The sequence below is a fragment of the Vicia villosa genome, linkage group LG2, assembly GCF_029867415.1.
Source record: "Vicia villosa cultivar HV-30 ecotype Madison, WI linkage group LG2, Vvil1.0, whole genome shotgun sequence".
NCBI lineage: Eukaryota > Viridiplantae > Streptophyta > Magnoliopsida > Fabales > Fabaceae > Vicia > Vicia villosa.
Window position 1 is genome coordinate 161,770,182 of NC_081181.1, and position 24,752 is coordinate 161,794,933.

Genomic DNA, 24,752 nt, shown 5'->3' on the forward strand with positions numbered 1-24,752 from the left:
GTAACCATCAAATAAATCTGACCGTTAGATCAAAATCAGTCAAAAATATCATCTTTTCTATAGAAAGTGATTAAATATTTTGAACCGCGTAAATCAAAATCAAAATTAATTAAAATTCAAAACTTTTCTTAAAGCTGGCTTTTGCCATATGAGACATAAAAAAAGCTGTTTTTTAGTTCTTATTCTTATATGAAGCATTATTAATACCTTGCTTTACTCTCTCAAACTAGTCCTCTCTATCTATCTCTCTCTTATTCACAAAATTCCATAACAAATCTCTCTGATTTTCTTTCATTCATTTTTCAAAATCCAATCACACATACCAAAAAAGAAAACCTGTAATAATATAACATGACCCTTTAGTGTTCACACACCATTACCATTAATGTTGAAGAAAATTCTGTAATCATCTTCCATTGCCATTGGTCACCATCAATTATCAAAACCCTCTAATCAAAATTCAATTTTTTTGGTTTTGATACCAAAAAAAAAGGTTTTTTGTTTTTATTCTTTCACTGATGGCACCAAATTCAGTTACAATTTCAACTGACAAAGCCAACGATTTCACTTTGTTACAAGTTCATGATTTGGATTCTCCAATCTTTCAAGAAAAGCAAAAAAAATCAGCAAGTACAAAACAGTTTACTTGGGTTATTCTCCTTAAACTCCACAAACTCCTCACATGTTTAACATGGTTAACAACTGGTCTCAAATCAGTGTTTTCTTTGGTGAAAAAGAGAGTTTCTTTGTCTGATATAGGTGATGAGAATCCAAAGAACACAACGAGGTTATACAGATTCATCAAGTTTTTTCTTGCTCTTTCAATTCTTGCTTTGGTTGTTGAAATCATTGCTCATTTCAATCAGTGGAATTTGCTTGTGTTTCAACCTTGGGAGGTGAAGAGTCTCTTGCAATGGTTTTATTTGGGTTGGTTGTCTTTTAGAGAGAACTATGTTGGTCCTTTGGTTTTGCTTGTGTCGAAGTTCTGTATTGTGTTGTTCTTGATTCAGTCTTTGGATCGACTTGTTCTTTGTGTTGGATGCTTTTGGATCAAGTATAAGAAGCTGAAACCTACATTTGATGATGATGTGTATGATGTTGAGGATCCTTTGAGCTTCCCTATGGTTCTTGTTCAGATTCCTATGTGTAATGAGAGAGAGGTAAGGAAATGCTGCAACTTGATTCTAATTTATGGTTTATGATTTCTTTCAAACAGGTTGTGTGCATATTGGATTTGATTATGATTGCAATTTGGTAGCTTGATTTGTAAATGATTTGCCAATTTTATGTTTTTTTGGCCGAATTGTTCGGTTGCCGGGGCAAAGGGGTCTACTAATCCGGAGTTCGATTGATAGATAAGTAAAGTCTGGTCAATAATTGCTCCAACCATAGTTCGAATTCGGGTATTTCTGATCGATTTTACCTTCATTGGTACTCTGGAGTTTGGTTGGTAGATAGGTAGTGTCTGACTAAAGATTGTTTCAGCCAAAATTCAAACTCGGGTAGTCGCAATCGATATGAACTTCACCGGAGCTTATGTGTTTATTGGATCAAATTATGATAGGAATTCGATAGCCTTATTCGAATTTCACGTTTTTTTTTGTCTCAAACCTTAATTTGTAGTAGTAAGTAAAGTTTGACTAGTGATTGTTCTAATCAGAGTTCAAATTCGAGTCCTACCGGTTGATTCGACTTTCATCAAAGCTCATTATTCATTTGATCTCAAAGACTTGGTTTTCCAGTTTTACATCTGATGCTGACACATTTTTTGTTTTTTATTTTGAATGAAGGTTTATTCACAATCAATTGGTGCTGCTTGTGAACTTGATTGGCCAAAAGACAGAATACTAGTTCAAGTCTTAGATGATTCAGATGATCCTAGTTTACAGAGTCTTATCAAAGACGAGGTTTCATCTTGGAAAGAAAAAGGCGTCAACATTGTTTATCGACATAGATTAATCAGAACTGGTTATAAAGCTGGAAATCTTAAGTCAGCTATGTCATGTGACTATGTCAAAGATTATGAATTTGTCGCAATATTTGATGCAGATTTTCAGCCAAATCCTGATTACCTCAAACTAACCATTCCTCATTTCAAGGTATGCATTATCATTCTGTCAAAAATTTCAAAACACTCTGAGATAGGGATGGGAATAGGCCACAGACCAACTAACAGGGGCCTACGGCCTAGCCTACGTAAGCCTAGGCCAGACCAGCTAGGAGTGTACGGCCTAGCCTATTCCCACCCCTACTCTAAAACATATTTTATCTGTGAAAATGGAAAATGGAGACACCAGAAGTAACCGACGGTAACAATTTTTGTGACTTTTTTGTTTATAGGGAAAACCGGACTTGGGATTAGTACAAGCAAGATGGTCATATGTGAACAAAGACGAGAATCTTCTGACGAGGCTTCAAAACATCAACTTGTGTTTTCACTTTGAAGTTGAACAACAAGTGAATGGTCATTTCTTGAATTTCTTTGGATTCAATGGAACGGCCGGTGTTTGGAGGATCGAGGCTTTGGAAGATTCAGGAGGGTGGTTGGAAAGGACAACAGTTGAGGACATGGATATAGCAGTAAGGGCACATTTGAATGGATGGAAATTCATATACCTTAATGATGTTAAAGTTCTTTGTGAATTACCTGAATCTTATGAAGCTTATAAGAAACAACAACATCGGTGGCATTCTGGTCCTATGCAACTTTTTAGGCTGTGTCTTCCTGCTGTAATATCTTCAAAGGTATTGTTTATTTTCCATTTTTCTTTCGTCTTTATATTGAGTAACATGGTCATGCTATATTGAATAACATGGTTTTAAACCGCGGTCTATATCTGCTCTTTTGTTATAAAAATGACTTCCTCCATAAGCACTTATATGACAAAAAAACATTTATACTATAGGTGCTTAATTAAACTATATATCCAAACAAATCCTGGAGGTTTTTCTATTGCAATTATGGTCGCATCAACAACAATTATCCACAAATTCTTGCAATATGGATGATTGCAGAACGACCGCGACATAATTTAAAAACATGCTTAGAAATGTTAAAAAGTTTTCTGAATTTTGGTTTGCTATTTGTTGCAGATATCAATTTGGAAGAAGGCAAATCTAATATTTTTGTTCTTCTTATTGAGGAAACTTATACTTCCCTTCTACTCATTCACCTTATTCTGCATCATACTACCCTTAACAATGTTCATACCCGAAGCCGAACTACCTCTTTGGGTAATCTGTTACGTCCCTATCGTCATGTCATTCATAAACATCCTTCCATCACCAAAATCCGTCCCTTTCCTCGTCCCATATCTTCTTTTCGAGAATACAATGTCGGTTACAAAGTTCAACGCAATGGTTTCCGGATTATTTCAACTCGGAAGTGCTTATGAATGGGTTGTGACCAAGAAAACAGGTAGATCATCTGAGTCGGATTTGTTTGCATTAGCCGAAAGAGAATCAAAGTCTTCGAACGAAGACAAGCTTCATAGAAGACATTCAGAATCTGGTTTGGAGTTATTAGGAAAAATTCAGAAATCAGAAGTGATTGTAAAGAAGAAGAGAAACAAACTCTATAGGAAAGAACTAGCACTTGCTTTTCTTTTACTCACAGCTTCTGCTAGAAGTCTTCTATCAGAACATGGTGTTCATTTTTATTTTTTGCTTTTTCAAGGTTTGTCATTTCTTGTGATGGGTTTGGACTTGATTGGTGAACAAGTTAGCTAAAGCAAAGCTTGTTTTTGACACCAATATTTAAGTCTGTTTGGATTGACTTATTGTTATAAACACTTACGAAAACAGCTTATGACAATGCTATAAGGTGTTTTCCGCTTATTTTTGTAAGTACTTTAAGATATGAACAATTTATACACAAGTACTTATATGATAAGTGTTTACTTGAGTTGTTTATCCAAATAGAGTCTTAGTGATTTTAAGTTCTTATATCAGTTGAAAGAACTACATCAGCTGATAAGAACTGAGATATAGAGTAAAGTTGATTGATTGTATAATCATAAAATGTTAAGAATTCATAGAGACAAGACTGTAATTCTTTTGTTCAGTTTACATTTTTTTATAGACTTGAAATTTGTCGGAGAATTATATCATTTGTTTGGTTTTTTATTTTTGTTGTTTTCACTTATGTAAAGTTTTAGGATGAAGACAGTATTGTTTAAACATAACTCTATATTTACCTTTTGGTTTTTAGATTAGTTTGTGAAATGAGTTACATTTCCTTTCTGTTTTGCCATAGCAATTGGCCTATATTTCTGAATGGTGTCTGCACCTAAATGCTTTGGAACTAAATGCTTTGGAATGAGAATAAGAGTGTTCGGATTGAAGTTTTGCAGTAACCAACCTTTCATGTAGAATTCAATAACATCAATGGTGTCCTCAAGCATTACAATATCATAATAAGTCTAGAAAAAGAATGACCCAAAACCATAAGGGCTAGCTAGGACACCATCTTTGTTAAAATCAAAGACTGCATTTTTTATTTTAGCAGATGAAGGAATCATGGTCAAGATTTGGTCCAGTCTATCATCGATTAACCTAGAGATAACTTCATTCACAAGAAAAAATTTATGCACAACATATTTAATTTAGAATGTCGATTTCTAGTAACCCTTAAACCGTATTTCCTCTTTTCAGATTTCTGATGTCATTGAAGAGATGACCAATTATGTAGTTCCATAGCCATTCATCTCTGCTAGCTGCAGTTGCCAGACACTTGAGGTCCATCACATTAAGTTCAATCTTGAAGATTCTGTTCTGAGGCATATGAGCCTTCAAGATTAATCTACCACCTGAGTCGAGAACTCTCATCATCCTATCTTTGATCGACACTTTGTAATTCTTCTTGATCAATTGCTTTATGCTGAGCAAATTGCTTTTCATGACTAGTATGTACAATGCATTTGAAATTACCAACTTTTTGCAATATTTCCTCGTAATCAGAACATCACCGACACCTTCAGCAGTTAGGGTGTTGTCATTAGCGAACTTCACCTCGTTCTTCATCGAGGGACTCGTGCTAACAAACCAGTCTTTCCTACCAGTCATGTGTGATGAGCATCTTGAGTCTAAGTACCATTGGTCGTTGAATCTTTCTTCATCTCTAATTGTGACCATCAACAACATCTCTTCTTTTTCTTCTTCTTCTTCATGTTTTGCAAGCCTTGCATAGTTTTCTCGATTATTTTGTTTTTCAGGAAAATTGCTTGAATAATGACCATACTTCTGACAATTATAACACTGAATGTGACTTTTGTCGGGTTTTCTTCCACCACTTCTTCCTTTACTTGTAGCACCATCTTTGTGATTGCTATGGTGGGAAAGTCTCCTATAATTTGACAAGTTTCCCTCTTTTTGGTTTCCTCTACCAATCAAGTTATTGTAGCCTCCTCTACCTTTGATGTCGAACCACTTTCATTTGCCTTTCTTTTCTTTTCCTGATTGCGCCTGCAAAGCTACAATGCTATTTGAATTACATGCAGATCTTTCAGCCATTTTGTGTTCATGATATTCAAGGCTCCCTTGAAGCTCTTCCTTTGTCAAAGTTGAAAAATCTTTTGATTCTTTTATGACTACTACCACATGATCGAACTTCGGATCCAATCACTCCAAGATCTCATGCTTCTTTCGTTGGTTCTACATCACCCAGCTTTTCAAAGTTATCTGGATGAACAGATTGATAAATTATAAAAAGAGCTTTTTAACCTTTCTTCTTCTATTCTTTATGTGTAACCTTTTGTTTATCTATAGCATCATCTCCAACTGGCGTTACTCCTTACTTCATGAGATCCCAAAGATCTTGAAAAAAGAAAACAATATTCATTTGCGTACGCCAATTATCTTAATTATTATCTTTTAGAATTGGAAGACTTGTTGGAAAATGCATGTTCGGATGATTCATCGCGCTATGCATCCCAAGAATCACACAATAGTGCTTTAGATACCCGATGTTGGAATTAAACCTCAATCTTGCAGCTAATTCGAATTAATCTTGATGAACAAGAATTAATTTTTCTAATTGCTATTTTAGGGTAGAAAAGATGATAAACACAAAGAACAACAATGATTGGTTATAACTGCTATTATTTACTTTCTCTTTAAATTAAAATTACAAGTTACAAGAATAACAAATAACTCTCTCACTCTAAATTAGGATTTGCAGTATGCAATGATGAGAGACTAGTATGCTATTTATAATAAAACCTAATATACTAAACTAATGGACTTTTTCACAAATACCCATTACAAGCCAACTTAAGGTACAAATTAACTTAAAAATTGGACATAACAAACAGGTCCAATTCGAAATAATAATAACTCTAGCATTTCAACATCCACATACTAGAACACACTTCGACTGCAGAATGTAGGTCTTTGACACAATCTCTATCGAAACAGAAACTACCCTTCAACACACTAGAGTTCGATCCAATTCTCACATTTATAATAATGTACTTTCCATTATTTCTAATATTCATATTATTTAATGTATTATTGTTTAAACAAATTTTTTAATCAAGTATATAAATTATTAAAAATTAAGAAAATAATATTTTAATATATTTCATTTTTTAAAATTATTAACATAAAGTATTTTTTTTATTAATTTATAAAATTGTAAACTAAATTATATGAAAATGTAATTAATATAATATAAGACAAACTCTTAATCCACTCCATGAGATTTTTAGGTGTCATGTGTGTTGCCAAAAATGACCTTATGCTTTCGAAGATGCATCTACGTAACATTTTCTTAACAGAATTATTTTGGAGTTTTCCCCAACGTTGACAATTTAAAATACTTCCGTAGCTGCACCTCTGAAAAAACCTAAATTTTAGCAACAAAAATAAAAGTACTTCCTAATAGGGGTGCTCGCGGTGCGGTTTCGGCGGTTTTGACGAAAAAAATCATCCGAACCGCAAGAGAAAAAATAGTGCGGTTTGGTTTGGTTCGGTTGGCTTTTAAAAAAAATCCGAACCAAACCAAACCAAACTAATGCGGTTTGGTTCGGTTCGGTTGGTTCGGTTTTTTACAAATATTTTATTGAGCCATACATACACATATAGATGATAACATAACTTTGTATTTATACATTCATACACTATCAAATAACAACAAAACTCGTCATATTTTGACAACAATTTTCCATTTAATATGTAAAATTTAAATTAGACAAAAGTGGAATATTAAACATAAAATAATAGCATAAAATAATATAAAAATCATTATAACGAAACAAAAAAATAGAAGAGACGAACGATTAGTGAAAGTGAAAAAGAAAAAAAGTGTTGAGAGATTAGAGAAGAAGATATGCGATAAAAACGAAATTGAAATACAGAACATTTACATAAAAATGAGAAGGTGAAAAAGAAAGAATATAAGAGAGTAGATATTATAGAAGAAGAGGGAAGATGTATGTGGCAAAGAAGGTGCGATAATGTTATTAGAGATTTTAGAAGATCGGGACTGAAATTATATGTGTAAGGATGAGAAAATTGTTCGTAATCATAATGCTAATGTATAATAAGTTTAAGTTTGGGTTGGATGTGAGTTAGTAAAATTTAGGTTGTAACATAGTGCGGTTTGATTCGGTTTGGTTCGGTTTACAAAATACAAACCGCAAACCGAACCGAACCGTGCGGTTTTGTAAAAACTGACCCAAACTAATCCGAACCAAATGCGGTTTTTTGCGGTTTTGGTTTGGTTTGGTTTGGTTTGCGGTTTTCTATTGGGTTGGTTTGGTTTTGATCACCCCTACTTCCTAATGTATATCTCTAAAAGTTGAGGACATAAATGTAATTACGCCATGTGCCTAAGAGTATTATGAGGTGTAGGGGTGGAAATAGGCTAGACCAATAACAGGGTCCTACAAGCTAGCCTACATAGGCTCAGGCCAAACTACACATTTTATTTAAATAGAAAATGCCTAGGCTTATTTATAAGTCTGTTTAGTTAAAAAGGCTAGGCCCCAGGCCCTAAAAAAATCTTTTAAGCCTATCAGACCGACCTATTTAAATAAATATAAATATTTTTTTATTATCATTATGTTATGTTTTATATTTTGAATTAAAATACATATATAAAACTTGATTATCTTGAAGAACTTGTGAAAATAAGATGAAAACACCTGGTGGACATTGTTTCATAAGTTTTATTAAACAAATAGTCTTACAAAACTTAGGCTAATCGGTAAGTTAAAATAAGTCAATATAAATAATTTTTTAGTTTGTTGGTCTTTTAGTTAGTCTATTTAAATATTATGTTAATTGTTTATTTAAATATGTCTAAAATAAATAGGTTTTTATGTAGGCTAACAGGCTAACTAAGTCTTCGAAAAGGCCAGACTCAGGCCTAATAAAAGCCCACGATAGACTATAAGTCAGATTTAGGCTTTAGTATTTTGATAGGCCAAGCTCAGGATTGGTAAAGCCTAGCTCGGCCCAGCCTACTTTCACCTCTAATGAGGTGGATTGCTAATATAATATCTCTAAATATATAAATAAAAAAAGAAGAGGAAAGAGAGACGTTTAATGAACTAGTAAGAAATTCGTGCTATTACACGGGTCCTGTCTGGATTTACATTACACGTATACTAAACACTTATTTGTAAAGTTTAAATTCATACTTCAATTAATTAATATTCACATAATTACAAAATATAGGCTAATAAAATGCACTAGCTTTTAAGCATTGATCTGTATTTATAATAAATCGTACAATTGATTCTCTAACTTGAGGGATGTAAGAGGATCAGAAAAATCCAATTAAACCGACAAACCAAATCAAACCGAAATAAAACGAATTGTTTCTGGTTCGGTTCTAAAATCAAACAAAACTAAATCAAACCAATAAAAACCAATGTTGTTTGGTTCGGTTCTCGGTTTTAGTTTTTAGGAACCGCCAAACCGAACCAAAAGAAATAATTACGCTATAAATTTTTATTCCACACATCATTAAGCCCAAATTTTATATTGGTTCAATCGTTTTCCATCTTTGTTTACACTTCGTTCCTTTCAGCAAAATACACATAGAAAGTAGAAACCATAAGTCGCAAAAAAATTCTTTCTTAGAATTGCTGCTCTTGTTGCCCGCAACTATTGTTACTCTTGCTATCGTCATTCTAATATATTATGGTCGCCTTCTTCATGTTTAAGTTCTCTTCGCTAATTTTTATTTTTATTTTTTACCTTTTTTCTTTCTTCTTCAACAAAATTCCTTTTAGTTTTGTTACAAAATAGTTTTGATGTGTGTGTTGGGGTATGAAACATGTTAATTGATTTGTTTTTGTTTTTTGTTTTTTTTGTTAAGTTTTCAAATCCCTTTCCAACATTCTGATGCCAAGTGTTAACTTTAGAATTTGATAGTGAACTTATTTTATAATGCAATGGAAATCATCATGAAATGTATTATTTTAAAAAATAATAGCATAAAATACACCGACAAATATGATAGCGAAGAATATCATGATGAAGATCATGTTTGAAAATATACATTGTAAACTGATAAACTGAACCAAACCGAACCAAACCGGTTAGTTTGGTTTGGTTTGGTTCCATTTTTTAAAAATGTTAAAAACTGAACCAAACCAAACCGACAAAGATATCATCGGTTCGGACCTTTTTTTGATCAAAAATCGGTCCAAACCGATACGATTACACCCCTAAACATCAATTATATAAAACAGTAGCAAAAGAAAGATTTAAAAGATGGACATTAAAATAAAAAATCTACGGCTGGTATCTTATAGATACATCTACCCGTGAATCTATGCTTGAAAGGACCTTCATTATGATGAATAATCTACAACGCTTAAATTTAGAAATACTGAGGAAGAGACATTTTATTGAAATGATATGTTATCCAATAACCCTAAGACCCCTATTTATACAAATGGTGGTGCATTCTAGACTACACATATGTGTCGGTGCAACCAGGAACCTCCAAAAGTGTCGGCAAAATCTCAACCGTTGAAAAAATCAAATATTGAAACATATAGGAAATTTCCAGTTATACTGAAATTTCCAGTACTATCCGAAAATTTTGAAATTAACGGTATATCGAAAATTTCATTATAACTGAAATTTCTGGTATGTTTCACTGGAAATTTCATTATAACTTAAAATTCCGGTATCTTGTACCAGAAATTTGGCAGACTATACCAGAAATTTTGTCCGAAAATTCCGTGTATCTTACCAGAGATAAAATTGGAATAAAAAAAAATATCGAGTGTCATATTTAAAATGATGGGTGGCATGTAGATTTCTCCATGTAGCCACCCATTAAGAATGTGCCACCTATTAATAACGTGTATATAAATAAGTATGATCCTGTATGTTAGTAAGATTAGTCAGGAGGCGGGGTATAAATAAGAATGATATTCATTTATTCATTTTGTAAAGAACTCTCATTACAATTGAGAAAGGGTTTCTCCTTAGAGAGAATAATAGATATTTAGTTATTCACCGTTCCTTGCCGTTTCTTGTTTCTCCTTTCACTTTTTTTGTTCTAGGTTTAACTTTTTGAATCTCAATAACTCTACCATACTATTTGATAGTTATTTTACTATATATATATATATATATATATATATATATATATATATATATATATATATATATATATTAAAATAACGTATATATTTAATTATTATAAGAAAAGAAAATATTCAAACATTTTCTTTTGAAAAAAAGAAGGAAGAATTAACAGAAAAGAATATAAAAATTGAGTACTTTCTTTTGAAAAAAGGGAAGAGAAGAATGGACCAATAAGAATATCAAGATTTAGTTGAGAGGATTTTGAAGTTTACTTTTATTCAAAAATCAGAATACCAAAAATTATATTAAAGGAGGGATTCGGAGGGTTAGACAAATTGTCCAAATATAATTTATATTATTTCAAAAATTAAAAATATTTTAATAATAACACTATTTAATCATTGTATGTACATTTTTTTTCAAAAAATATTTATTTTTCTATATTTTTTAAAAATGTTTTTCAAAACCCTACCTTTTTCCTCCGCCAAACTTCCCTCTTCTTTCAAACTCCTAAACAAAGTTTTGGTTTATTTTACTTTTTCAAGAGAACTACCGAGTTCACCTAATTAAAGATGAACCAGTGGGAAGTCACAAGTTGCTACTCACGCTTTTGCACCCGACGATAATTTTTAGTTTAGAGAGAAAGAGTTTTGCGAATTTGGTGGTTTTTTTAAACAGAAGATTGATTTTAAGCGATAGGTTCACAAGTTAGACCGATGACGATTCCACTTATGCCTACCAATTTTCGAATCTACTTAGACACAAACTTGATAAAGAGATGCAAGGTCATGGAAATGTGCGATCATAATTATGACTACCATATTACCTGCTATAAATTTTTAACCTTTTATATTTTTTTTCTAATCATTTTATTCTCACTTCTCTCATTCAAGATAAATCATATTCCAAGGATAACCAACTTCAGGATTATTGCATGCCTATCTACCAAAAAGTCATGTGATCTTATTGTTTGCGTTAAGTTAGAAAACAAAAATGCAGATTCCACTTTTTAACTAGAAGATGCATATTTTGTAAAAAAAAAAAAAAACTAGATGCATATTTTGTCAAAAAAAAAAAAAAACTAGAAGATGCATATGCTACATTCATTGCTTAAGATATGTACATAACATTGGTAATCTGTTCATTAATAACATGTTTTTTTTAAGGTGTGTTTGGTTCGGGGTAGATGGAGGGGAGGGGAGGGAATATTTCTAATTAAATGTGTTTGGTTCAAATTTTACGAGGGAAGGGGAGGGGATGTGAGGGGAGCAAAACCCCTCCAAAACACACTTTTTGCGTCCCTCCAAATCGGGGGATTTGGAGGGGAGGGGAGGGAATCTGAATATTGATATTTTAAAACTTATTATAATTACTATAATATCCTCAGTTTTATTTTAATATTTCAAAATTATTCATTTTCTGTTGTATTATTGTTCGCTTCTGTGTGATTTTTCTCGATTGCTTCTATCAACTTATTATAATTATTCCCCACCTTCAAATTATTTTAAATTTTTTGTCCTTAATATAAATCATAATCATTGTACTTTTTGATTTTTTTATAACTCTTTTATGTTTATTTATATATTTTTTTTCTAATTTTGTTATGTATCCTATCATATTTTCTTTTATATCAAACTTTAAATCTTTCATTTTAATTAATTTATTTATTTTATTAAAACAATTAAATCATTTATATTTAATAATAAATTATTTTATGTATTTAATGTGTTAAATAATTCATTACAATTTAAAAGTTGTTATCAACATATAGATTAATTTGTTTTTGAACATTTTATTTGAATTAAGTGAACTCAATTTTTTAACATTATGTAGTAAATTATAACTTCTTAGTCACTCAATATTAGAAATTTTACTAACAAAAAAGTATGCATAAATTTTTCACATTTGAATATCATATTGTATCACTTATATAAGATAATAAGGATAAAAATGTAAATTATTAATAAAATCCCTCTCATCCCCTCCTGAACCAAACATATTTTTAACTAAAATCCCTCCCTTCCCCCTCCCCTCCCCTCGTTTGAACCAAACACCTATCTAATTAAAAAAATCCCCTCCCCTCCCCTCCCCTTCCCTCCCTCCATTAAAAACCCTCCCCTCCCCTCCCCCTCATTTGAACCAAACAGATCGTAAAAAAATAACATGTCTTTTTTATGTTCTAGGAATATAACCGTGATGGTGAAACTCAAGCAAACGGTGTCGTTAATCTTAAGGCTATGTTTGCGAGTTTGAAGGGAAAGGGAAGGCTTCCGAAAATGAAATTTTAAAAAAAAATAGAAAAATATTTGAGATTTTTTGAAAAATTGATTTTGTTTAGAATGATAAAGGAGTTGTTATCATTACTAAATTTTTAATTTTCATAATAGTATAACTACTTATAAGATATTTGGAAAATTTATGTAAGCCCTCCAAAACCCTCTAAAACTCTCCTTCAGTATAATTTTTGAGTTCCCCTATTTTATGGGGTTTTTGGTGTTATGAATAAAATGAAACCCTCCAAAACTCTCCTACCCAATTTTTTTTTATTTTTCACCCCATTCTTCCTATTTTTCAAAGTCCTCCCCTCTCTTCCCCTCCAAACTCGAAAACAAAACCTAACGATCACTACAACATTGGTTGTCTCTAGCAACACTTGAAAAACATTGTCAGAACACTGGAAATCGTTGCCTAAAATAATAAGGGACGTTTTTTAAGCGTCTCCTGTGCGAGCGTTGCCTATTGTCTAAGGGGACGTTTTTTCATGTTCTTTGGGCACACTTTTGAAAAACGTCGCCTAAACAAAAGGAATAGGGGACAATTATTTGTGGTTCTAAGGGGACGTTTTTTAAGTGTTGCCATATGCAGCTACAGTTAATAATCGTTACCTTAAATCTGAATTAGGAGGATCATTTTTAATGTGTAGCCACGGCTTATAGGCTGTTCTTTTACGGTGTCCCCATAAAATATACAATTTTGTAATTATTTTCTAAAAAAATTAGTCGATGATGACTGGCTTAAAAAAAACCAATTAATTATAACTTATACAAGATCAAATTTAAGTGTACATCCATAAAAGTTGCATTATAATAAATTTGAGTTCAAACATTAATTCAAGATAGTATCCAGTAAACAAAATTCCTAAGTTAAGATTACTTATAATACTAAGTTTAATACGTTGAAGTATGACCCTAGTAAAATAACAAAAAACATAGTTCAACAAAAGAACAAAAAACATAGTTCAAGTTTAATGCATTCAACTACAAGCCAAAAAAAAGACATCATCCAACTCATTCAAGTTTTTCTTCGAATTCTACTGCTAGTAATAACCTTATTTAATAGTTTATATAGTTTAATATAGTTAGACATTACCATCAAACATCTTATATGAGTATTTTCTGCTATATTATTTACGTCTAACTATATCAGAAAAGGATAAGAATAGATCATATGACACCAAAAGAGAAATGGATGATTGTAACAGAGAAGACATGATCATACATAGAAAATAACTAAAAAAAAGTGACCAACAATATTATCAAATATTTTTTCCAAATATTTTTATCAAGCTAACTTATAGAGAATACATTCGGCTTACCTCTGGAAGCTTCTTTCTTTTCCCCTTCGATTCAATTGGGAAATGTTTCAGCATGAAAAATAAGCAATCATTTTGAGTTTTAAGTTACACACATTATGAGTTTTAAGTTATACACATTATTAGTATATATATATATATATATATATATATATATATATATATATATATATATATATATATATATATTAGTGCTTTAAGTTACACACATGAATGAGTTTGTAGTATAATAAATTTATACTATATCCAAGATCATGTAACAGCCTTAAAGAGACAAAACAAATTAAAATATTTCATGATGTCACAACTTTATCAAACCTTAATATACTTATTTATCTTTCAAATACTGACATGTGCTACATTCATATAATGTGTCAAATGCCAATTGGTCAAAGCACATCACTACTAGAAATACTCCATTTTCCTGCGGATTTACCTGCGGATTTGAGATAAATTTCTGCAGGAAACACGTTTCCTGCGGTTTTCCCTACGGCTTTAGGTCCCCAGCTAAAACCTTCGTGGGTAATATTTTCGGCAGGAAGTTCCCCAAGAAATTTCGCAGATAAATCCGCAGATAAATCCGCAGGTAAATCCACAGGTACTTTCTATAATAATCCATAGGCATCACCGACTTTACTTTCATCCATGATGAGCTCAAAAAAACCTTTGAGAGGTTAAAATATTTTCACATCAAAATTTATGTATACATGATAAGAAGTATAGACCAATCACTAAATTATTAACTCAAGGATTTAAGAGTCTAGAAAGTACAAACGCTCGCACTCTTTTTCCAAGGCACACCAAATAAAAAAAAGATATGCAGACTTACCTTTCACCAATGTTTCCATAGGTATAAAGCCCCCCATCATATTAAGGAACTTAGGACCCGCCTTTAAGCCCATCTCAGTTTCAACAACCTGCACTAAACATTAATATTTGGGGAATTATAGTAAATTGTAATGTAGCATAGAATTTATTTTAAATAGAAACACGTTATAAACCAACTCGGATTCCAAAAACAACTCTTCAAACCATATTGACTCAGGGCAAAGCACATTGATTCGGATTCCTTGACGTTGGTATAAACGAAGTGCTCTAGTAAACATAACAACACCGCCTGTGAAGCAAAGAAACAATTTAGTAAGCTATAGCAAGTAAACTTTTGGGAAAACAAAAAATGACATAATACTAAGAGTAGAGGATACTCCAGAAAGCAATAGTATTAGTAAGTTAGTATAAGTTTTGTGGAAATGCATAATTCATTGTTAAATGACAAACCTTTAGAGCTACTATAGATAGGGTCAAGATACATTGGATAAAGACTAGAAGCAGAACCCAAATTGATTATTGCCCCAGGCCTTTTCAAAGCTTCCATAATTTTAATCTATTAAAATGAACACGTTCAATGGCTGATGGTTAACTGTGTGATCTAAAATTCGATTATGTGAAAGAAAACCAGGACATTTTCCACATTAAGAATGTGAACCAACTTTTTTAGGTAGCATCGAATAAAAGATTTACTAAAAAGACATGAAAAACCAAAACCAAGACAGAATTCAAGCTTACCGCAAAGTGGGTGGTGTCAAAAACAGCCATAAAATTCACATTAAGAGTACGTCTCCACGAACGAGTCCCATCCGTTTCATCCTTGTCAAACTGTACAGGGTTTTCAATCCCCTCACTGACAATACAAATATCGAGTCCTCCATATGACAAAATGTGTTTCTTAAATGCAGCAACCAGATCACCTGTTGATAGCTCTCTTGGTTAATACATCAGTATAACAAACTAGTAATTGTTCGCTGTAACACCCCATGATTTCAGTTTATTAATTTAATTAAGATTTAAATTAAATAATTGGAATTTAGTATTTTAATCGGAAAATGATGGAATAAAGGCTATTGGGCTTATGGTGTGATGTTAGTAAAAGAGGGGTGCTATATTGGTTAGGCCTTTTACTAAGTTGTGATATTTTATTTTATTTTATTTTCATAAAATAAGAAAGAAAGGAACCATTTGGGGAGAAAGGAAGAACACGTGAAAAGAGCAAGAGAAGAGAAAGAGGCAAGAACGTGAAACCGGAAGGAGAGCATCCAAGAGATTCATCGAGGTAAGGGGGGACTCTTCCTTTTAGTATCTCTTATGTGGTCTTAGGTGATAGGTAGATTGATGTATGGTTTGGTTCAATTAGACATTGGGATTGTTAGGTTAGGGTGTTCTAATTTGGATTGAATTGATGATAATTGTGTGAACTAATTGGTTAATAATGCGTTAAATGATGTTTTGTGGTGTGTAATTGAATATATGATGATTGTATGCCTGTATGTGATGTCTGGAATCGTTTTTGGGTGAAAGGGGAGTGAAATCGCAGGGTCTGTCACAGACTTGGGGTTTGCTGAAATCGCAGGTCCGCTGAGCGGAGGGGGGTCCGCTGAGTGGAGGTACCAACGTAGTTTGCTTCTGTTTGACGTCGCTTGAGGTCCGCTGAGCGGGGGTTGGAAGGGTTTCGCTTCTGCCTTGCTCCGCTGAGCGAACCTTGCTGTGTGTAAATTTTTCCAAACTTCAAAATAACGTATCTTTTGATCCGTGAATCATTTCTTAGTGCCGTTTTGGGCGTTGTGCAAGTAATTAAGTGTTTTATAAGATGGATAATGAATATTGGTAATAGCCGACTTTATTTCCTTAAAAACTAGATTTAATTACTTGATGAGAATTGAACATTGTGTGCATATGAGATAGGTGTGACAATGTGTTTGATGTGATGATGAATTGGTTGTGATTTGTTATTATGATTGTGATGGATGCATGACTATTTGAATGATGTTGAAAACATGTACATACTTATTCGGTGATGTGGTGTTGAGATGAGTTGTTCATCGTGATTCGGTGTGTTTTAAGTATGTTATATGTGTTTCATTCATTCATATGCATTGATGTTGGATCCCGGTGATGTTTGGATCGTTGGTGGACATATTTCCCATTGTGTGGAAATTGTGTCGATGGGCCGTATCTCGGTGAGGCGTAGATCGGTTAGGTGGATTGATTCCACGGTTATTTGGTACCACATGCATAGTGTCAGTTGTGTCATATGCATTTTGTCATAATATGATTGTATGGATTTCTGTAGTGTGTGTTGCAATCTATTATTGTGTGAATTAATAATGGATGTGAATCTGAATATGTATAATTGGGTGAACGGTATATTATGATGCTTGTTGCTTATGAATTGCATAATATTTACTAATTGAGAATGAGACTCACCTTACATGTTGTCATTTTCAGATTGAAGAGTAGCGGCATTAGTGCTTGGTGAGGATGACTCATAGAGTTTATCCGTTTATGTTGGGTCGTGTCGGTCATGCTCTGATCTGTAACACTGGGGAACGATAGTTATAGAGTTTTTATGAAATTATCTAATTTATTTGGTGTTGGGTTATGATCCCATTTTGGTTGTATTTGATGATGTTTCGTATTCCGCTGTGTTAAACATGATTGTGTTTTGGTGAATCGTTTCCTAATAAAGCATGACTTTGACCTTAGTTGATATAATTATTTTAAATAATTGTGGCACCCTTGTGCATATGTTTTTACTCTGATTAATTATTAAAAATTGCCGCGGGGTTTAGAAGGGTGTTACAATAGTGGTATCAGAGCATAGTCGGTCGTTTGAGTCAGAGTCTTAGTGTCAGTTAATCCCCCGTATGCGAATAGTGTAAGGTTGACACTATCGATACATCTTGTTCTAATGAATATTGTTTTATATTTAGCAGAACAATGGCTGGAAGAGGAGGAAGAAATGACGATGCAATTGCCGAGGCTCTGGGCATGATTGCTGGTGTACTGGGAGGGAATGCCAATGGGGCTGGTATTGGTGCTGACAGGCAGCTGAACAGTTTCCAGCGGAACAATCCTCCGTTGTTCAAGGGCACACATGATCCTGAAGGTGCTCAGAAATGGCTTAAGGAGATCGAGAGGATTTTCAGAGTCATCGATTGTGCTGAGAACCTGAAAGTGAGGTATGGTACTCATATGTTGTCCGAAGAAGCTGATGACTGGTGGATGGCCACCAGGGCTGAATTGGATGCTGATGGTGTAGCTGTTTCCTGGGCTGTGTTCAAGAGAGAGTTTCTGAGGAGGTATTTTCCTGAAGACGTTCGAGGCAGGAAAGAGATTGAATTTTTGGAGCTGACTCAGGGTAATATGACAGTACCAGAGTATGCTTCGAAATTTGTTGAGTTGGCGAAGTACTACGTTCACTACAACAATGACGAGGCTAGTTAATTCTCAAAGTGCATCAAGTTCGAGAATGGTCTTCGTGATGAGATCAAGCAAGGAATTAGGTACCAGAGAATTCGGCGATTTGTCGATTTGGTGGACTGTAGTAGGATCTTCGAGGAGGATAACCTTAAGCTGAAGTCATCTCACTCTCGCGAGTTGGTTGACAAGAAAGGTAAGAAGCCTATGGATAGAGGTAAGCCATATGGTAGAGGAAATCCTAGAGATGGGGATTGGAAGAGGCCTAGTGGGGGAGATTCTGGTGCTCCCGTTAGGTGCTACAACTGTGGAGAGACTGGGCATAGAAGGAATGAGTGCAAGGGTGGAGAGAAGAAATGCTTCAAGTGTGGTAAGGCGGGTCATATTGCTTCAGATTGTAGGATGAAGATTGTGACTTGCTACAATTGCGGCGAAGAGGGTCACATCAGTCCACACTGCACTAAACCGAAGAAGAATCAGGTTGGTGGAAAGGTCTTTGCTTTGTCTGGGTCAGAGACTACTCCAGAAGATCGTCTAATTAAAGGTATGTGTTTTATCCATGACACGCCTTTAGTTGCTATTATAGATACTGGAGCGACTCATTCGTTCATTTTATTGGATTGTGCTAAACGATTGGGATTAGAAATATCTGTTATTCATGGAAGTATGATTATTGACACTCCTGCGTCGGGTTCAGTAACCACTTCTTCTGCTTGTTTGAACTGTCCTGTTGACATATTTGGTAGAAAGTTTGGAATGGATTTAGTATGCCTTCCTCTTGAAGGACTTGACGTCATCTTGGGGATGAACTGGTTGCAATTTAATCGAGTTCATATCAATTGTTTTATGAAGACGGTTATCTTTCCTGAAGAGGTTAGTGTTGAGGATTTGACTATGTCAGTCAAACAGATGAATTTAGCTGTCAATGATGGAGCAGTGGTATTTATGTTGTGTTCTTCGATGGAAGTGAAAGGGGGCGATAGCACTGGTGAGCTACGGGTAGTGAATGAGTATCCGGAAGTGTTTCCAGAAGATGTTAGTGAGTTGCCACCTGAAAGAGAAGTGGAGTTCGCTATAGAATTGATTCCTGGAACTAGTCCTGTGTCGATGGCACCGTATCGCATGTCGGCATCAGAATTGGTTGAACTAAAGAAACAGTTAGAAGAATTGTTGGAGAAGAAGTTTATTCGTCCTAGTGTGTCACCGTGGGGTGCGCCGGTACTGTTGGTTAAGAAGAAAGAAGGTTCAATGAGGCTGTGTGTTGATTATAGACAACTGAACAAGGTGACAATCAAAAATCGATATCCTTTGCCGAGGATTGATGATTTGATGGACCAGTTGGTTGGAGCTTGTGTATTTAGCAAGGTTGATTTGAGGTCTGGATATCATCAAATTCGTGTGAAGGCAGAAGATATTCAGAAGACGGCATTCCGAACGAGGTATGGACACTATGAATATTCTGTTATGCCATTTGGTGTTACTAATGCACCTGGTGTTTTCATGGAGTATATGAACAGGATATTTCACCCGTATCTTGACAAGTTCGTGGTAGTGTTCATTGACGACATTCTGATTTACTCGAAGAGTGATGAAGAACATGCAGATCATTTAAGAGTGGTGTTGGAATTATTGAAGGAGAAGAAATTGTATGCGAAATTGTCTAAATGTGAATTCTGGTTGAAGGAAGTAAGTTTTCTTGGCCACGTAATTTCGAAGAACGGTATCGCAGTGGATCCTATGAAGGTAGAAGCTGTATCTCAGTGGGAGACGCCGAAGAATGCTTCAGAGATTCGTAGTTTTCTTGGTCTGGCAGGTTACTATAGAAAGTTCATTGAGGGATTTTCGAAGTTGGCATTACCAATGACTAAGTTAACAAGAAAAGGACAAGTATTTGTATGGGATTCAGAATGTGAAAAAGGTTTTCAGGAGTTGAAGAAGAGGTTGACAAGTGCTCCGATCTTAATTTTGCCTAATCCAGAGAAGTCTTTCAATGTGTACTGTGATGCTTCACTGATGGGTTTAGGTGGTGTTTTGATGCAAGATAAGCAGGTAGTGGCCTATGCTTCAAGACAGTTGAAAATTCATGAGAAGAATTATTCGACTCATGATTTGGAATTGGCGGCTGTGGTGTTTGTGTTGAAGTTGTGGAGACATTATCTCTACGGTTCTCGATTTGAGGTATTCAGCAATCATAAGAGTCTGAAGTATCTCTTCGATCAGAAAGAGCTCAATATGAGACAGAGAAGATGGTTAGAATTTTTGAAGGACTATGATTTCGGTTTGAATTACCATCCTGGTAGAGCAAATGTTGTTGCTGATGCATTGAGCAGGAAGTCATTGCATATGTCTATGCTAATGGTGCGAGAATTGGATTTAATTGAACAATTCCGAGATTTGAGTTTAGTATGCGAAAGTACTTCTAATAGCGTTAAGTTGGGGATGTTAAAGTTAACTAATAGTATCCTTGAAGAAATTAGAAACGGACAGAAATCTGACGTTGGGTTGGTAGATAAGTTGACATTGATTAACCAAGGTCGAGGAGGTGAATTCCGAATTGACGAGAATGGTGTTCTAAGGTTTGGAGACCGAGTGTGTGTACCCGATGTTACTGAGATCAGAAAGAATATTCTGGAAGAAGGACACCGGAGTGGATTGAGCATTCATCCTGGTGCTACCAAGATGTATCATGATTTGAAGAAGCTATTTTGGTGGCCTGGAATGAAGAAGGAAATTGCTGAGTTTGTTTATGCTTGCTTAATTTGTCAAAAGTCGAAAATTGAGCATCAGAAACCGTCTGGGTTGATGGAACCGTTGTTTGTTCCCGATTGGAAGTGGGACAGAATTTCTATGGACTTTGTATCTGGTTTACCTAGAACGAGCAAGAATTGTGATTCTATCTGGGTTATTGTAGACCGGTTGACGAAATCTGCTCACTTTATTCCAATAAGAATGGATTATCCGATGGAGAAGTTGGCTCAGTTGTATGTTGAAAAGATAGTGAGTTTGCATGGTGTTCCAGCTAGTATTGTGTCGGATAGAGATCCGAGATTTACTTCTAAGTTTTGGGAAGGATTGCAGGAAGCCTTAGGTACTAAGTTGAGGTTGAGTTCTGCTTATCATCCGCAGACAGATGGTCAGACAGAGAGAACGATTCAATCGTTAGAGGATTTGCTACGAGCTTGTGTATTAGAGAAAGGTGGTGCTTGGGATAGTTATTTACCTTTGGTTGAGTTTACCTACAATAATAGTTATCATTCAAGTATTGGTATGGCTCCGTTTGAAGCATTATATGGTAGGAGATGTAGAACGCCGTTGTGTTGGTATGAATCTGGAGAAAATACGGTGGTTGGACCGGAGATTGTGCAACAAACTACAGAAAAGATCAAGATGATTCAGGAAAAGATGAGAGCTTCTCAGAGTCGTCAGAAGAGTTACCATGACAAAAGAAGGAAGGATATTGAATTTAAGGAAGGAGATCATGTATTCATGCGATATACTCCGATGACTGGTATTGGGAGAGCCTTGAAGTCGAAGAAGTTAACTCCGCGTTTCATTGGTCCATTTCAGATTACTAAGAAGATTGGGAAGGTTGCTTATCAGGTTGCTTTACCGCTCGCACTCGCTAATTTGCATGATGTGTTCCATGTATCCCAGTTGAGGAAATACATTGCGGATCCGTCTCATGAGATTCAAGTAGGTGATATACAGGTGCGAGATAATTTGACTGTAGAAACGTTACCTATGAGGATTGAAGATCGTAAAGTGAAGCAGTTGCGAGGTAAAGATATAGAAACGGTGAAGGTGGTTTGGGGAGGACCAGCCGGTGGAAATGTTACATGGGAGTTAGATAGCCAGATGAAGGACTCTTACCCGGAACTTTTCGTCTAAGGTATGTTTTCGAGGACGAAAACTCTTTTAGTGGGGGAGAGTTGTAACACCCCATGATTTCAGTTTATTAATTTAATTAAGATTTAAATTAAATAATTGGAATTTAGTATTTTAATCGGAAAATGATGGAATAAAGGCTATTGGGCTTATGGTGTGATGTTAGTAAAAGAGGGGTGCTATATTGTTTAGGCCTTTTACTAAGTTGTGATATTTTATTTTATTTTATTTTCATAAAATAAGAAAGAAAGGAACCATTTGGGGAGAAAGGAAGAACACGTGAAAAGAGCAAGAGAAGAGAAAGAGGCAAGAACGTGAAACCGGAAGGAGAGCATCCAAGAGATTCATCGAGGTAAGGGGGGACTCTTCCTTTTAGTATCTCTTATGTGGTCTTAGGTGATAGGTAGATTGATGTATGGTTTGGTTCAATTAGACATTGGGATTGTTAGGTTAGGGTGTTCTAATTTGGACTGAATTGATGATAATTGTGTGAACTAATTGGTTAATAATGCGTTAAATGATGTTTTATGGTGTGTAATTGAATATATGATGATTGTATGCCTGTATGTGATGTCTGAAATCGTTTTTGGGTGAAAGGGGAGTGAAATCGCAGGGTCTGTCGCAGACTTGGGGTTTGCTGAAATCGCAGGTCCGCTGAGCGGAGGGGGGGTCCGCTGAGCGGAGGTCCCAACGTAGTTCGTTTCTGTTTGACGTCGCTTGAGGTCCGCTGAGCGGGGGTTGGAAGGGTTTCGCTTCTGCCTTGCTCCGCTGAGCGAACCTTGCTGTGTGTAAATTTTTCCAAACTTCAAAATAACGTATCTTTTGATCCGTGAATCATTTCTTAGTGCCGTTTTGGGCGTTGTGCAAGTAATTAAGTCTTTTATAAGATGGATAATGAATATTGGTAATAGCCGACTTTATTTCCTTAAAAACTAGATTTAATTACTTGATGAGAATTGAACATTGTGTGCATATGAGATAGGTGTGACAATGTGTTTGATGTGATGATGAATTGGTTGTGATTTGTTATTATGATTGTGATGGATGCATGACTATTTGAATGATGTTGAAAACATGTACATACTTATTCGGTGATGTGGTGTTGAGATGAGTTGTTCATCGTGATTCGGTGTGTTTTAAGTATGTTATATGTGTTTCATTCGTTCATATGCATTGATGTTGGATCCCGGTGATGTTTGGATCGTTGGTGGACATATTTCCCATTGTGTGGAAATTGTGACGGTGGGCCGTATCTCGGTGAGGCGTAGATCGGTTAGGTGGATTGATTCCACGGTTATTTGGTACCACATGTATAGTGTCAGTTGTGTCATATGCATTTTGTCATAATATGATTGTATGGATTTCTGTAGTGTGTGTTGCAATCTATTATTGTGTGAATTAATAATGGATGTGAATCTGAATATGTATAATTGGGTGAACGGTATATTATGATGCTTGTTGCTTATGAATTGCATAATATTTACTAATTGAGAATGAGACTCACCTTACATGTTGTCATTTTCAGATTGAAGAGTAGCGGCATTAGTGCTTGGTGAGGATGACTCATAGAGTTTATCCGTTTATGTTGGGTCGTGTCGTCATGCTCTGATCTGTAACACTGGGGAACGATAGTTATAGAGTTTTTAAGAAATTATCTAATTTATTTGGTGTTGGATTATGATCCCATTTTGGTTGTATTTGATGATGTTTCGTATTCCGCTATGTTAAACATGATTGTGTTTTGGTGAATCGTTTCCTAATAAAGCATGACTTTGACCTTAGTTGATATAATTATTTTAAATAATTGTGGCACCCTTGTGCATATGTTTTTACTCTGATTAATTATTAAAAATTGCCGCGGGGTTTAGAAGGGTGTTACATTCGCGACTACATTCACAATAAATCACTTACTCGAATTCGTCACATCGCATTTCACAAAATAACAGATGGATGACGTAACTTAGGATGAAACTTGGAATTAATCTTCTCAACAACAGTTGCGGGTTGTCTTCCTCTTTCTTAATAGAAATCAACAATTGTGATAAATACACCTTTCTCTGCAACTGCTAGAACAAGACCTTTACCTGTACAATACAGAAAATCGAATTACACGCATCAATAATATAACTAACACTAAGTTCGATTGATAGCCGGTGTTGATATTTCATTTCCTAAATATCAGTACTCATGGAAAAATGCTTGGATACCATTGTTAATTACAATCTCAATTCCAGCTTTTTATCATTATTCCAACAACAGGGAGTGTTAGCATTTCCTAGTTAAGCAAATCATAGTCCAAAACACTGTTATTTCCAATTAAAAAAACATTTATGAAAACACTACAGTTTTAGGTCCTGAAGTGGCTGTGCCATTGCCTATGGCCTCATTCGCTCTTCCACCATTGAATAATGGATGAATGGAATTGTTTGCCGGAAAAACTGCACCCACATTAACATATATAAGCACAAAC

General features: G+C 34.6%; 1 protein-coding gene and 1 pseudogene across 1 annotated transcript; one reads left to right on the forward strand and one right to left on the reverse strand.

Moving 5' to 3' along the window:
- The first annotated feature begins 198 nt into the window (after nt 1-198).
- LOC131652777 (xyloglucan glycosyltransferase 4-like) lies at nt 199-4,104 on the forward strand. Its single transcript, XM_058922733.1, has 4 exons — nt 199-1,160; nt 1,791-2,099; nt 2,341-2,745; nt 3,094-4,104. The coding sequence occupies exons 1-4, from the start codon at nt 519-521 to the stop codon at nt 3,727-3,729; spliced, it is 1,992 nt and encodes a 663-aa protein (XP_058778716.1). The 5' UTR covers nt 199-518; the 3' UTR covers nt 3,730-4,104.
- A 10,274-nt stretch (nt 4,105-14,378) lies between these two features.
- On the reverse strand, nt 14,379-24,492 carry LOC131650470 (uncharacterized; annotated as a pseudogene).
- Nucleotides 24,493-24,752: the final 260 nt, after the last annotated feature.

What these genes read in the sequence shown, in the direction of transcription:
- LOC131652777 (XM_058922733.1), top strand. Translation starts at nt 519, where the DNA reads ATGGCACCAAATTCAGTTACAATTTCAACTGACAAAGCCAACGATTTC. An exon ending in CTATGTGTAATGAGAGAGAG is followed by an intron (nt 1,161 to 1,790) that starts GTAAGGAAATGC and finishes TTTTGAATGAAG; the next exon opens with GTTTATTCACAATCAATTGG. An exon ending in CTGCTGTAATATCTTCAAAG is followed by an intron (nt 2,746 to 3,093) that starts GTATTGTTTATT and finishes TATTTGTTGCAG; the next exon opens with ATATCAATTTGGAAGAAGGC.